This window comes from Pseudogymnoascus verrucosus (genome assembly GCF_001662655.1).
Source record: "Pseudogymnoascus verrucosus strain UAMH 10579 unplaced genomic scaffold scaffold_51, whole genome shotgun sequence".
Classification (NCBI taxonomy): Eukaryota; Fungi; Ascomycota; class Leotiomycetes; order Thelebolales; family Thelebolaceae; genus Pseudogymnoascus; species Pseudogymnoascus verrucosus.
In genome coordinates, this window is record NW_017263702.1 from 211,679 (window position 1) to 225,981 (window position 14,303).

Here is a 14,303-nt window from a genome sequence, read left to right on the forward strand (position 1 = left end):
CATATCTTGCTCTACATTATCATCAGTTGGGCGATCGTTCCGCCTTGTGACTCAACAACCCACCTCCCAAAAGCGCCAAAGTTCGCACAGAAGTCGGAGCTTCAAGAGGTTCCCACGAAAAGCCATCATGGCCAGCGCCAGCATAGGTCAGGCGAATTTGCGCCCCGAGGATGTCGTAGCAACTGCTCGGATTACTCTTACCCCCCAGGAGTCCAAACTACGAAACCTGCTGCTCGATGTGGCTCGGTATATCGACGAGTCAAAAGAGATCAAGGAGCGCCTGGAGCTTCGATTCGCCGGGGGCTGGGTGCGGGACAAGCTTCTGGCTATTCCAAGCAACGATATTGATACTGCTATAAATTCAATGACAGGCTATGCGTTTAGCCTCAAGATGAAGGAGTACCTCGATGTCCCAGAGAATCGGCTCAAGCATGGCATTGAGAATGTCTCGAGCCTCCACAAGATAGCAGCAAATCCAGAAAAGTCGAAACACCTCGAAACCGTCACCACGAAGTTATTGGGCTACGATCTGGATTTCGTAAACTTGCGGAAGGAGACATATACTGTTGATAGCAGGAATCCACAGATGGAATTTGGAACCGCAAGAGAAGATGCTTTACGCCGAGATGCAACTATCAATGCGCTGTTTTACAACATCCACACAGACGAAGTGGAAGATTTCGCAGGAGGTCTAGCAGACCTTGACGCAAGGCTAATCAGAACTCCTCTTGAGCCTCACCAGACCTTCGTCGACGACCCGCTTCGCGTCTTGAGATTAATTCGTTTTGCAAGTCGGCTCAATTTCAGAATAGACACAGACTCGGAGCTGTCTATGGGTGATCCGGCAATTTTAGACGCTTTAAAACTGAAAATCAGCAGAGAAAGGGTCGGCGTGGAGTTGGAGAAAATGATGAATGGTCAGTTAATTCCTCTGAGATTCTGCTTGTCGAGTCTTGATGCTAAAGAATGTCACAGACAAAAACACCCGTACTGCTTTTGACCTGATTGATCGGCTGGGCCTGTATACGACAATATTCACTAACCCCACTGCAGAGCGATTTCCCCAGGTGGATACTAGCAATTGGAAAAATGCATATAACTGTCTTGATCTTATCAAGTCTAACGAATCTCCCGCCTCCATTTATAAGCTACTTGTTCGCTCTGACGAATCTGAAGCTGTTGCTTGGGTCCTTGCAGCATTATCACCTTGGGCGCTTCTTGGGTCCCCTCCCAGACCCCCTGGAGGCAAGCTACCGCTTCCATATGCTACATTTGCTGCTAGGGAAGGTATCAAGTCAAACAACAAAGTTTGCGATGTTGTTACGGGTGCTTCCAGGCACTTTCGCGAAATTATCGACCTAAAGGCAGCTGTACTGGCAAAGGAGTCTCACGTATATGAACGTGACACGATAGGCATGACAATTCGTCGCTGGGATGCCAATGGTGGCCAATGGAAGCTCCACGTCGTTCTAGCCATACTCGTGGAGTCTATGGGGACTGATGTCACTGCTGGTATGCCTGTGTCCTTGTTTGCAAGAAGAAAGAGTTACTAATTGTCTAACAGGATATGATACCTTTCTTCAACAGTGGCAGAAGTTTCTGGATCATATTATTGACTTGGATTTGTTGGAGGCGGCAACTTGTAAACGGATTATAGACGGCAAACAATTATCGAAGGAACTCAAGGCTAAGCCAGGGATATGGATGACGGCGGCGTTGGATTTGGTCATGGCCTGGCAATTCCGCAACCCTACAGAGACAGATCCTCGTGGGGCAATCGAGGAGGTACTGAGGAAGAAAGAGGAGCTTAAAATTCCCATTATATAGGCAATTTTATGTTCTTCGACGACCTTTTTGGTCATAAATATTTTCTTGGTTGGAATTGATTGATAATAGCATCACGGACAGGTTGCAGACTAAATGTTGCGTTGGGTGTTGATTTAGGGGTAATAGTGATGATGCTAGATCTTGGTAAATTTGTATTTGGTATCAGTCGCTGTGCAGTACGGAAATGTTGGTCTCTGTCGTCACGTGGCACACGCATCTTCCCAAATATGAGCTTTGGTATTGGAGATCTTGCTGGCGGCCTCATGTCCGCAATGTAAACTACGCCTGTACCAGATAAACTCAAACCTACAGTACTGTTGTGGTTTCTTATTGTTTGAGCGAACAAACCCTGCGCCCAAATATCCAAAAACCGTCAACCAACATTGAACCTCCCCCAAGCACCTCACACCACACATAAGCACCACGAACTCACGACACCATACCTCCAAAATATGACCTTACTGTTTAGTGCAGCCCAGAAAATTGTTACAGAACAGGTTAATAAAGGGGTTACTATTGATGATGTTGGCACCTTGGTTGTACCGATAGATGGTAATGAAGCCCTGGCTTTGACATCCTCGTTGAACCAGCGTTAACAAACTCGTGCTTGTCAGCTCTACCACCAAAATATAGCATTCGACAACTGAACGATGGGCTTATCCAGTTACCAGTATCCTCTCAGGCCGAGGTGAGCAATACGCACACCATGCTTCGTATCCCACTAACTAGGTTATGTATCAGAAAACAGCCAAAGCTGCAATTCTTGAACGCTGCCTGCAAAGTCGCGAAAGACTGAGCCTGGGAGGTGACGAATCAGTGGCTACACGGGAATTAATAGCTTGGCTTATTGAAACTATACGCCCCGATGGTGCATGTTTCCTCGACGCCTCGTTTGACGAAGGTTCCTATGCTCGCAATACTCCTTCAACTGGGCATTGCTAACCATTCTATCAGCCAATTCTCCAGAAATAGAGAAAGCAAGAGAAGAATGGAGGTTCACATCTATATTCGCCCTGAACTCCATGAAACTCTTGATATCGTACGGCTACATATCAGAAGCAAGTACTATGCCAGAGGTTTTGTTGAGTTTGCTTGCCTTTACTCATCTGGACGATACCTGGAATTCCAAGCCAGCGTATGAGGTTTCAAAGGATGCATTAGATCACCAATCACAGGAAGTACATACAGGGACATTTATTGTCGACTATGTTCTAAAGGGGTTCATACGCCCTTTGTTCGCGAAGTCCACCCCACAGACAATAACATCCCAGGGAAGAAAGGCACCAATTGAGAACCTGGGGAATCGAATTATTGAGGTAGCAAGCAGCCCTGACGCGATATCGAAACCGTGGAAATGCAGAGATATTCATGCAGTGACGGTATTTAAGTGGGTGGTCACTACAGCTGATGTAAGGTCGCAAGTCGTTGAACACCATCAAGATACTAACTAGCACCAGGAGGGACTAATATCCAATAACTGGCACTTGTTCGTCCCGCCGTTGATGACTCTCTTAGATGACCCTATGACTTCTGTGAGAGCATCGGGATTAACCATTTTATCTGAATTCCTCAAGAAAACTTCACCAAGAATGCTCGTTCAGACCGGCCTCAGCGATTTACTCGAGGAAGCGCTCATGCCGACTCTGTCATTTCTACCCACCCTAACTCCCGTCGCAGAGTCACAACTTCTACTCAAGAAGGCATATTCAGCTCTATTAGAGCTAGGGGATATTCGATACGCCTCCAAGGATAATAAACCCGAAAGGAATCGGTTTTACGACAGACTGATGCGTGAAGGGGTTTTTTATGGGATTCACCATTCCGGCGATATAACGATTATACTGGAGCTATTACTGGCTGAAATGAGCGAAATAATAAACCGCCTTCACATTTACTCCGTCAAACATGCCAAGGTTTGCAAGATTTCAAGTTGCTTGAGTAAACAAACTAATGTTCATGCAGGATATCCTGCCATTACTTTCGGCTGTCCTGGTGGATCCATTCGCGCCTTCTAACCCTGCCCTTCTTCTACGAGGAATAAAGACTGTTCAGACCACAATCCTCAATTGCTGGCCAATACTCTCGGAGGAACATCATCGCGTTCAGATTGTCAAAGCGCTGTCCATTTGCTGGATAAATCTAACCGAAGAGATTATGAACAGTGCGAGTGAAAATGTCAAACACGAACTTGGTCAACTCAAGCAGGAGCTGCAAATTTCGGCCGCTTTGCTTTTCAAGTCCACTGTAGGAGCAGCTGGCCAAGAAACGGCCCTTACAGATGTAGTCAAAGTCTACCCTGACCTTTCGAATTTATTCAAACTCGAATAGAATAGAACGTATTATATACTCAATATTGGCCTATAAATACCGCCTAGACCTTCGTTGCAGATAGGTACAAGTTGAATGCAATGAATATCGCAGACTTGCCCATAGGCCGTGTCCTCATGTGAGCTTTCAAGCACATAAGGTGTATTCCGACGCAAGGCCCAAGATTCCAGCTACCGTTAGAAGGACTCAAAATCTATTGGTTTTGTTACCAACGTCCAACACATGATATGGATACATTCAGTCAATAGGTTGCTGCTTAAACAATGATTTCCCGTTATGCCATTTACGGTATGCTTTATACCTCTTCTTCTGGGCATCCTCGTTGGTGACTGTGAGAGGATTGTCGGGGACGGTTAGAAAGTCGGAAAAGTCTCTTAAATCCTCCTCAAGGGTATACGAAAGAGAGTTCGATTCTTGCCACGCGCCACTTACATAATCCAGATATTCGACATCAATATCTGCTGGCGTTTCAGTTGAAACGACAAGTGGTAATGTCTGCGGGTGATTAATGTACCGCGCATAATCTTCCGCTTCCTGATCCGTGACAAATGGATTCAGGGAATCCTGGACGACTTGCTTGAAAGTCAGCGGGGCCGTTTTGGATAAATCAAGCGCTGGCAGCTTCTGGTTTGATTGTAATAAGTGGATATTTGTAGACCGAGGCTCCATCACAGTTCCATGGCTCATGGAGGCTTTCTCGTCGATAGGCTGAAGCCAGCGTTGCCTTGGCGTTCTTTTTGTGGCTCCCCGGCTGACAGAGGTGTCATCGTCGTGCTTGTCCTGAGGATCTAAATTGGCAGCTCGGTATTTTACCGCTTTTTTGTCCGGCACTTCTTGATTTATCTCTGTTCGAACTCTGAATGGACTCAGGTCATACCTCCCTTCTTGGGCAAACCTAACGGGTATGTAGCGTACAGTCGAATTCATATTATAAGAAAATATTTTCAAGAATGAGGAAAGTGCGAGAGGTTTATAATATTCGAGCCAGTAATCGTCAAAATTATAGAGTGTTTCGTCAGTGGTTCTCGATGTTAATAATAGCGCATCAGTTGGCATCTTCCTCTCGGCCAGATATTCCGGGGTGTACCAGGAGATATAGTTGCGACGTTGTTTCCCAGACCAAGCTCTTGGATCAGCATGGTGCAGGTAGTAATCGGTTACTAGATCCCAAAGCATGGGTTGCCCTTGGGTAAAAATGTAATTGCCGAGGAAGAGGTTGTATGCTTCTTGCCGCTGACCGTCGAGAAAAGAGTTGTTATAGTACCTCTTGAAACTTTCCACCATATCCCTAGAGTGACTTGTCCACTGGTTTATTTTACGATATGTTTCCATAGTATTGACGAGTTGAGAGCCTCCATATTGAACGGCAATGGTGTCGCCATGATCATGATACATATGGGTAAAGAGATTGACAGCGTCCGTATCATAATCAATAGAGGTCCCAGCAATGATTCCCAATGCGTGCAGCTGATATCCTAGGGCTCGCTTTCCAATAACAAACTGGGCTGCGTTGGTGCGATCAAGACAATCGATGCAGTTAGTTCTTGCAACCCCGTTCTGCACTGTAGGGAGAGTGGTCTTGCCGTCTCCATTCCGAAATAGACCGGTAGTGGTAACAACTTCCTCCGCGATAGCTTCAAGTGTCCCAATAACATCTTGGTCACGGCTTTTAGACGCTCGGCTCATATCCCATGCCTTGTGTATGATTTTTTTACCCTCCGGCAGGGACTGATTTAAATATTTTATGGCACTTGTGAACTCATGCAATAACTTCGACTCGCGAGGAATCCTCTCACGAGACTTCACGAGGTTAAGGACGTAAATTGGGGCGCCGTATCGCTGAAACAAGTTGTCAAAATGAAGGGCTGCCGCACTGTAGAACGGGTCTACCAGATTCAGTTCGATGGGTGGCTTTGGTGTCACTCCAGTATTATCCTGAGTCCAGTATAGGGGTATGCTTCCTCGATGTTGAACGTATGACGTATAGTTTGGACTGGCAAAGAGTTTGGGACCCGGCGCATGGAACGAAGTGGTCAGGCCCTCAGCAACTATTTGCTCAGTTTCGACATCGTTGGCAACGTAGCCCTAGGCAATATTTAGTGAGGAACTAAAATAAATATGGGCGAGCTTACCAGATCATTTGCCCCGCGTTTAAGGAATCTGGCCCCGGCAAAGAATCGCGATCTTCTTGCAATGATTGTAATATGCACGGTCCGGCCGTATATTGAAAGGGCTGCAGGGTTAGCACGTATTCGACAGTGATATACATAGTGCCATACCTGCTTGATCCATGTAGCCATGGATTATTGGAAGACACCAGTCGTAGGTGTTCTTCAGTGCCACTGTAGCAGGCCTCAACAAGTAGTTGTTCCAGACAAACATGTCATTGTATTCAGGCGGGTATGGGCGAGGAAGGTTTTGAGTCATGGCGGCGCGTTCCTTTAGGATATTGTGTTGGAGTGTGTGCGTTATATCGTATGAATAACTGAAGTAAAACGAACGGGACAAGTCAAGATTATTCAAAATCCCCAAAAATCTTGTCTCCTCTGCGTTTCGAGAATCTGGTTTGAATCTGGAATTCTGCGAAGTGACGAGAGGCACAAGTTCCGTCCCATCTATTTGGTAGACATAATGCCCCCCAATCATGGCTACTTGGCTTCTCTTGGTAATCAAAAGCATATAATAAGTCCCGGTGAATCGAACAAAACCGAGAAGGCCCCATGTGCTGCATTTGAGCTTCATCCCCCCAGTGCTTTTATTGCCGTCGCCCACGGCACTTAATAATTCGCTCATCTCTTTTTTCGTGTACACCATGTCATCCTCAGCTACGCTTAGGTTCCCAACGTCCGAATTACGGTCAATTTTTAGAATCCGGAATCTCTGGTCCATGATGTCGGCGCCCACGATGAAGTACCTCGTCGCTGTTTCGTATACTGTGAATTTGTGCATCTTACAACCCCCCTGGTCGCTCGCTTTTTTATGCACCGCGCCTTTACCCTTCTTTTGATCAATGCTGGGACCAGCGGAACTTTGGGAAGAGCCCGAAATCGCTGGCTGGTCATGCAATCCACTGTCCTGGGCAGATTTGGTAGATGAAGGCTGACTTGCATCTTCGACATGTTTTGGTACGTAGTTGTGGAGCGGGGACAAAATTGGCTCAGTCGGAGGGTCCCCCGCAGCGAAATAATTAGAGGCAGACGATGGCAGAGGGTGCATGGCAGGTGTTGATCCAAACGTGTCATCGGTTGGCTGTGCACGTTGACGGGTTTCATCCTGGAATTGCCCCTCAGAGTCTTGACGGCCCCGGTGCCCCGAGGATCGCGACGATCGTCCCCGTGATTCTTCGCCGGTATCATCAGAAGCTCCTATCATGTTGAAGGCTCCTCTTCTGCACACGATCTAGACAGCTACTGGCGCCGTCGTGTTTATCCGTTGTGAAAACTGTTTTGCCATGCTGCGGTCAAACCATAAGTAGATTTCGCGGTTGCCTTCCGAAGATCCTGTAGGGGATATTCAGCATGCCAATATTTAGAACATGTTTGGCAATATAGGTGGGTTGTTGATCTGACAATTTAGGTGTATTTTAAAGGGTGCTGTAGACCGCGAAGGGTCAAGTGAGGTCTAGCCATCAAGGTTGTCCAGCTTTGAAGTCAACGATCCCAACGCACGGACCATGCACGATTAAGCTACGATAACCGATAATCGAGCATGCACGAACTTATAGTACAAGGCTGTCTGTTGTCTATGTGACCCACCTTCCGATTACCATACCCAGCACCAACTCTGCTTCTTCACAATCCCGCAAAGCCTCAATACACAAACCTCACCATACACCTCTGCCTTTGCAGATTGCGGATTGCGGATTGCGGATTTTCTGCAATGGCTAATATATCTCCCCCTCCAAGCGCTACGTACGTGTCATTGCACACCGACACGTTTGTTTCGCTGCTAACCGTGATATAAAGTGTATATGTCCGCAACCTAGAAGAACATATCAAGGTTGATCAACTGAAAGAAGCGCTCACGGAGCTGTTCTCGGAATATGGCGAAATTATAGATATCGTCGCGAAGACAAATTTAAAGGCAAAGGGCCAGGCTTTCGTCGTATTTGACACTGTCGAATCTGCCCAAAAGGCTATCGATGAAGTCCAAGGCTTCGAGCTTTTTGAAAAACCGATGCAGCTCGCGTTTGCAAAAACAAGGAGTGATGCCACGGTTAAGAGGATCGGCGACGAAGAAGAATACGAATCTCACAAGAGGAAACGCCTCGCAGAGAAGGGTAAGTGATACTGATAGTATGTTGGAGAAGGTTACTGATCCAAAGGATTATTAGATAAGAAGAAGTCCGCGGAGGCTGCCGAAGAAGCCAAGAAGCTGAAGATCGCAGCGGCAGCTGCTGGAAATGCTGCAGATATGACTTCTCGACCTATCAAAGCAACAAGAGGCGCTGGCTTACGTTCCTCAAATGCGGCCACCAGTGCAGTGGTTCCGGATGAATATCTTCCTCCGAATAAGATCCTCTTCGTACAGAACGTTCCAGATGAGTACGATATTGATGCTTTAACCAGCATCTTTGGAAGATTTGAAGGATTTCGGGAAGTTCGTTTGGTCCCAGGTCGCCGTGGTATTGCTTTCGTCGAATATGAGGCCGAGGCTGGTGCTATAAGTGCGAAGGAAAACACAGCAGGTGTGGCCCTGGGGGAAGCTGGCCAGGCCATAAAGGTCACTTATCAGAGGCAGTGAATTTTTTTGTTTCTGAATATAAAATTGATCTATGAACAACACAAATAAGCTTATAATGTGTGCCTTTAGGCGCAAGCTTGCCATATGACAGGGATTGCCATCCATAACACATTTCGAAGCTATCTAACAATTGTTCAGAATATGACGTCCGCATCTTCTTGCTCCCCAAGAATATCCGCATTGCCCGAGAGTCCGTCGTCACCGCCGTTGCCAGCAGCGTTGTCTTTTTCCCTTCTTGCTGCCATCTCAGCATCGGCTGCGGCGACGTCTCTTTGCTTCTTGTTCGCAACCTAAACATAGTGTAAGACAACGTAGATAGCCTATATGAACCCAAGCCTACCTTCTTAAGCCGATAAAACTCTTCTCTATCCAGCTCATCGAGCTCAGAATTAATATCTAGGGATGGTTAACGCTATCATCTCGAATGCTAGTGGGAAGACGGCCAAAACTAACATTTAATCGTATTTTCAGTACGTGGAATGATGACATGTTCACTGATATAGGTTAGCCAGGGTTGATTGGTAAAATGACATATACAGACATGGCATTCACTATGACGGTCAGCAAAACAGAATCGAGAGAAGGCGGTTACAATGAAACGAACCTCTGCGGTTTACAACTTTGATAACCTCATCCAATATCACAAAAGCTGTCTTGAGTCGAGTGTTAGATATGCTCGTACGAGGCTGTCAAATAGAAGATGGTACCTGTAAACTGGCAAGCTCAACCAGCGTCTCGACAGCTCGCGCGTACGTTTCCCTGCACCTTTGGACCTGCTGCCCCCCCTTTCCCAAACCCGTCAATCCGAAATCGTTGTTCCCTTCCGTTGTATAGCTTTCAAAAGCAGGCAGGAAAACGCCAGAAACATTCTCTTGCTTCGTTCGGATACGAAAGCGTGCAGATTTAGCAGACTCCTGAACCTGGTAACCAATATCGCCGCCAACAGCATAAGTTACTTCTGCAAGTGAAAATGCCGCTATCTGCATAACTCGTCCCATTTTGCGCTTGGCTTCATCAATTCGACGGGTTATCTCTAGCAAGGGTGTCAGCGGAGTATCGAGATGCGACTCGTTAGGTGCTACCTCTGAAACGCCTGTGGTCTGTTGTCAGCTAAAGTTGAAGACCGTAAGGTAAGGAATATATACTTCGTTAATGCCTCGCTCTTGCGCTTTAAGAGGCTGTGACCTGTCTCGGCTCCCTTGAGTTTGGCCTTCATCAACCCCAGCGTTTGCCTCGTAGGGAAGACAGCCTCTCGGTCCTAAAACGAGCTGCGTTAGCCAGCACTTCGTGACACTGAGCACCCAGGTTATATTACCGTAGCTCCCGACATTTTGAGAAGGAATATAAATTGCTAGAAAGAGTGCAATGGCCGTTACGGCGAAATAATTACTCCAGCTAAGCTTGATTGTCTCGCTGAGTTGTTTACAGCGGACATTATTTGAAGTACAATACAAGCAAGCTGGACATGCCCAGTGGGTTGCTCTCCAAGATAAGGCGGTTGCGGGAACAGGGTACTGCCTCACCGCCTAGCCGATACGGTTTAGCGTAGTAAGCGCCTGTTCAATGCCCAAACTGTCTGCGACTCGTCCTGTGCCGCGCGCGTCTTCAGAATTATAGCTTCATTAGCTTTAATATCAATCATCGAAAGGACATTGACACAGGTTTCTCTTAAGCATTATCAGCGCGCCCGGCGCGGCATTTACTGCGCGTATAAAGTGGGCGAGGACTGAAATCATGACCGCTGCAATGGCGCGTGGAAAGGTTTCGCGGGGACAACCTGATCTATATCTCATTGTATGTATTACCATCACTCGTGGCTGTTGGGCGTTACTGACTTTGAGGCAGTCTGAAGAAGATACGATTTACGAGCAAGATATACTCCGCGACCCTGAAAGCATCAAGCCATGGCTGGGATATATAAATTTCAAGTTGCGACATGGGAGCTTACACGAACAAGCATACGTCCTCGAACGTGCGTGCTTGCAGTTACCACGATCATATAAGCTATGGCGAATGGTAAGGATGATAACATGCAAACTACTTTGGGCGATGCTAACTGTACCAGTATCTCTCTATCAGAACGAAGCACCTCCGAAAGCTCAACCCGGCCATCTTCGCTGCAGAATTTGCGAAAGTGAATTCATTATTCGAGAAGGCTCTTGTTCTCTTGAACAAAATGCCTAAGATATGGGAGATGTATCTTCAATTCCTATTACTTCAGCCACTTGTAACACTCACACGCCACACATTCGATAGAGCGCTACGAGCGCTACCAATCACTCAACATAACAAGATATGGGCCCTCTACAGACCATTCGCAAATTCCGCAACTGGACAGACGGCCGTTAAAATTTGGCGACGATACATGCAAATACACCCAGAAGATGCAGAGGACTTCATCGAACTGTTGGTCGAAGAGAGGCTTTACACGGAGGCGATTAAGATGTATATGAACATTCTCAACAATACAAGGTTTCGAAGCAAGCATGGAAAGGGGCACTACCAGCTCTGGAATGAAATGATTGACCTCCTTGTTACTCATGCTAGGCTCGTAGAAACAGGATACGAAAATGGCATTAATGTTGAAAGCATTATCAGAAGTGGCATTGAGAGGTTTTCAGACCAAAGAGGCAAGCTGTGGTCTGGCCTAGCTACGTACTGGATCACTCGTGGGAGCTTTGAAAAAGCAAGGGATATTTTTGAAGAGGCTATAATAACAGTCATGACTGTTCGTGACTTCACGCTGGTTTTTGATTCATACACGGAATTTGAAGAATCGGTTATTGGGGCACTGATGGACTCTGCGGCCAGTCGCTCAAGCAGAGGAGCTGTGGACGAAGACGCAGATTTTGATTTAGATATCAGAATGATGCGGTTCGAGCAACTAATGGACCGACGGCCATTCCTCGTGAATGATGTCCTATTACGGCAGAACCCCAACAATGTGCCTGAGTGGGAGAAACGAGTTGCGCTCTGGGGTGACAACAAGCGTGAAGTAGTCCAGACATATACCGACGCCATCACTGCGGTGCAGCCGAAGAAAGCAATTGGCCAGTTTCACGAACTTTGGGTCAATTATGCTAAGGTCTATGAGAACGGCGGGGATTTGCGAGACGCTCGGTTAATACTGGAGAAAGCTGTAAAGGTCCCTTTTAAGTCAGTTGCAGAGCTAGCAGAGTTGTGGATAGAGTGGGCTGAGATGGAGCTGAGAAATGAGAATTTTGAGGGAGCCGTCAATGTCATGGCCAAAGCAGTACAGGCACCGAAACGATCAACGGTAGATTATTTCGACGAAACACTCTCGCCACAACAGCGAGTTCACAAGAGTTGGAAACTTTGGAGCTTTTATGTCGACCTTGTTGAGAGTGTCAGCACTCTTGAGGAGACTAGGAACATATATGAAAGGATATTTGAGCTTCGAATCGCTACTCCACAGACAGTTGTCAATTATGCAAACCTTTTGGAGGAAAGCAAATATTTTGAAGAGTCATTCAAGATCTATGAACGGGGCTTGGATTTGTTCAGTTATCCGGTAGCCTTTGAACTCTGGAACTTATATCTCACCAAAGCTGTCGACCGGAAAATTAGTATTGAACGGCTACGGGATCTTTTCGAGCAGGCTGTTGAAGGATGCCCTCCACGTTTCGCCAAAGTGCTCTATCTCATGTACGGTAATCTTGAGGAGGATCGAGGCTTGGCACGACATGCAATGCGCATATATGAGCGCGCCACAAGAGCAGTCTCGGATGAAGATCGAGCAGACATGTTCAACTTTTATATTACGAAATCCGCGTCGAACTTTGGGTTGCCGTCCACACGACCTATTTACGAGCATGCCATTGCTGCTCTACCTGATAGCGACGCCAGGGACATGTGCTTAAAATTTGCCGATATGGAGAAGAGGTTGGGTGAAATTGATAGAGCGAGAGCCATATACGGGCATGCTTCGCAATTCTGCGACCCGCGAACGAGTCCGACCTTCTGGTCCAAATGGGAAGCTTTCGAAGTTCAACATGGAAATGAGGATACGTTTAAGGAAATGCTCCGCATCAAACGCAGCGTACAGGCCCAGTACAACACAGACGTTAACTTTATTGCTTCCCAGGCTCTGGCAAGGAGTCATGCAAGCCCCAACGGTAAGGGCGACGACAATCACGAGGATGCCATGGCAGCCCTGGAACGAGAAGCACGTGCCCCTGTGGGGTTTGTTGCTGCAAGCACCGGCCCACCACAGGGCAAAATTGCTGTTGAACCAGCTGTGGTTGCGAATCCAGATGCAATCGATGTTGATGGATTAGAGGAAGAAGATTGAGCTAGCACCGGCGCTTATAGATAGCATGGGAGTAAATGATATCATCAAGGCATAATAACTTAACATAGTTAAGTGAAATACTCGTAATTTCTTTCTAGACTAAGCTGAACTTCAGCCCACATTGACTCTTTTGCATTTTTAAATTCTTTAAGTGACAATTTGTCGATTGATGTAGTCCCTCTGTCCATTCTGCACCGTACGTCGCATTTGCACTAATGCCTATACATAAAGATACTTCTAGTTAAACTACCTTCAATGCCACTTTAATACTTATTTTATCGGCTAGTATCAGAACTAAACTGCCACCTATAATATTAAAAATATCAGATCTGCCTGCCACCTAATTGTTTCGAAATATCAGAACCCTATTTCAACTTTAGTTATATATATTAACAAGTACTATATGTTTAAGTTAATATTACTTATATACAACTACTATTATAACAGAACATAAGCTAGCTTAAAATTATACCCTGTTAATCTTAGCTAAAGGAATGAATTCATAGAATATATAGACAACAGTGTTATATTGTGTGTTTAGAATGCTTTTTTACCACTAACGTAGGTCGTGGCCAGAGCGGCGCCATGGCCAGAGCGGCGACTTGGCTCACCCCACCAAAATCCAGAGCAAGAACACCAAACTACTAACTTAGAAAAATCGCAAATAATTCAATTACTACCACCCTAATTCATCTATATCATCCTCAGAAGGCTCTTCTTCGCTCTCTTCATCTATTTCCTCAATTATAGCCTCGTTTATAGGTTGTGGTGTTGTTCTAGGCCTCTGTGAAGCTGTGGCTGTTGCTGCTTCTGCTTCTACAACTTGTAACCAGAGTTCTTCTGTAGAAATATGGAATTGACCCTTCAAAACTGCTCTTTTACCCTTATTCTGTACTCTACGCTTCTAAATAATTGAGCGTAAGTTATCACACTCTCTTTTTTGAAGGGTATTGCGTGTATTAAGGCGTTCTGACTCATCTGCTAACTTATTGATATATCGCTTTATAGGAGTATTCAAAACACCTTGATTTAAGGCTGTTGAGAGCACTGTATTTGCTTTGTGAAGTGTTTGAAAATCAGGTGGACTGCTATT

At 46.1% G+C, this 14,303-nt stretch overlaps 6 protein-coding genes across 6 annotated transcripts; 4 read left to right on the plus strand and 2 right to left on the minus strand.

Annotated features, from left to right (window-relative positions):
• Window positions 1-127: 127 nt before the first annotated feature.
• Window positions 128-1,827, plus strand: CCA1 (CCA tRNA nucleotidyltransferase, mitochondrial; the record flags this gene model as incomplete). The annotated part of the gene is made up of 3 exons (XM_018278296.1): window positions 128-917; window positions 976-1,512; window positions 1,565-1,827. The coding sequence occupies 3 exons, from the start codon at window positions 128-130 to the stop codon at window positions 1,825-1,827; spliced, it is 1,590 nt and encodes a 529-aa protein (XP_018126932.1).
• Window positions 1,828-2,279: 452 nt separating this feature from the next.
• VE01_08878 (uncharacterized protein) lies at window positions 2,280-4,155 on the plus strand (the record flags this gene model as incomplete). The annotated part of the gene is made up of 6 exons (XM_018278297.1): window positions 2,280-2,379; window positions 2,442-2,515; window positions 2,569-2,728; window positions 2,782-3,236; window positions 3,285-3,740; window positions 3,790-4,155. 6 exons carry the CDS (start codon window positions 2,280-2,282, stop codon window positions 4,153-4,155), a joined length of 1,611 nt encoding a protein of 536 aa, XP_018126927.1.
• On the minus strand, window positions 3,671-7,768 carry FIG4 (phosphatidylinositol-3,5-bisphosphate 5-phosphatase). Its single transcript, XM_018278298.2, has 3 exons — window positions 6,435-7,768; window positions 6,288-6,388; window positions 3,671-6,240 (listed from the first exon to the last, which is right to left on the minus strand). Exons 1-3 carry the CDS (start codon window positions 7,525-7,527, stop codon window positions 4,393-4,395), a joined length of 3,042 nt encoding a protein of 1,013 aa, XP_018126928.1. The 5' UTR covers window positions 7,528-7,768; the 3' UTR covers window positions 3,671-4,392.
• A 157-nt stretch (window positions 7,769-7,925) lies between these two features.
• On the plus strand, window positions 7,926-9,006 carry VE01_08880 (uncharacterized protein). The gene is made up of 3 exons (XM_018278299.2): window positions 7,926-8,066; window positions 8,121-8,434; window positions 8,489-9,006. The coding sequence occupies exons 1-3, from the start codon at window positions 8,035-8,037 to the stop codon at window positions 8,896-8,898; spliced, it is 756 nt and encodes a 251-aa protein (XP_018126976.1). The 5' UTR covers window positions 7,926-8,034; the 3' UTR covers window positions 8,899-9,006.
• On the minus strand, window positions 8,892-10,348 carry VMA8 (H(+)-transporting V1 sector ATPase subunit D). Its single transcript, XM_018278300.2, has 9 exons — window positions 10,214-10,348; window positions 10,044-10,156; window positions 9,981-9,991; window positions 9,606-9,931; window positions 9,503-9,551; window positions 9,440-9,449; window positions 9,352-9,392; window positions 9,239-9,294; window positions 8,892-9,188 (listed from the first exon to the last, which is right to left on the minus strand). Exons 1-9 carry the CDS (start codon window positions 10,226-10,228, stop codon window positions 9,033-9,035), a joined length of 777 nt encoding a protein of 258 aa, XP_018126975.1. The 5' UTR covers window positions 10,229-10,348; the 3' UTR covers window positions 8,892-9,032.
• A 150-nt stretch (window positions 10,349-10,498) lies between these two features.
• Window positions 10,499-13,327, plus strand: SYF1 (pre-mRNA-splicing factor syf1). Its single transcript, XM_018278301.2, has 3 exons — window positions 10,499-10,692; window positions 10,744-10,914; window positions 10,964-13,327. Exons 1-3 carry the CDS (start codon window positions 10,633-10,635, stop codon window positions 13,208-13,210), a joined length of 2,478 nt encoding a protein of 825 aa, XP_018126980.2. The 5' UTR covers window positions 10,499-10,632; the 3' UTR covers window positions 13,211-13,327.
• Window positions 13,328-14,303: the final 976 nt, after the last annotated feature.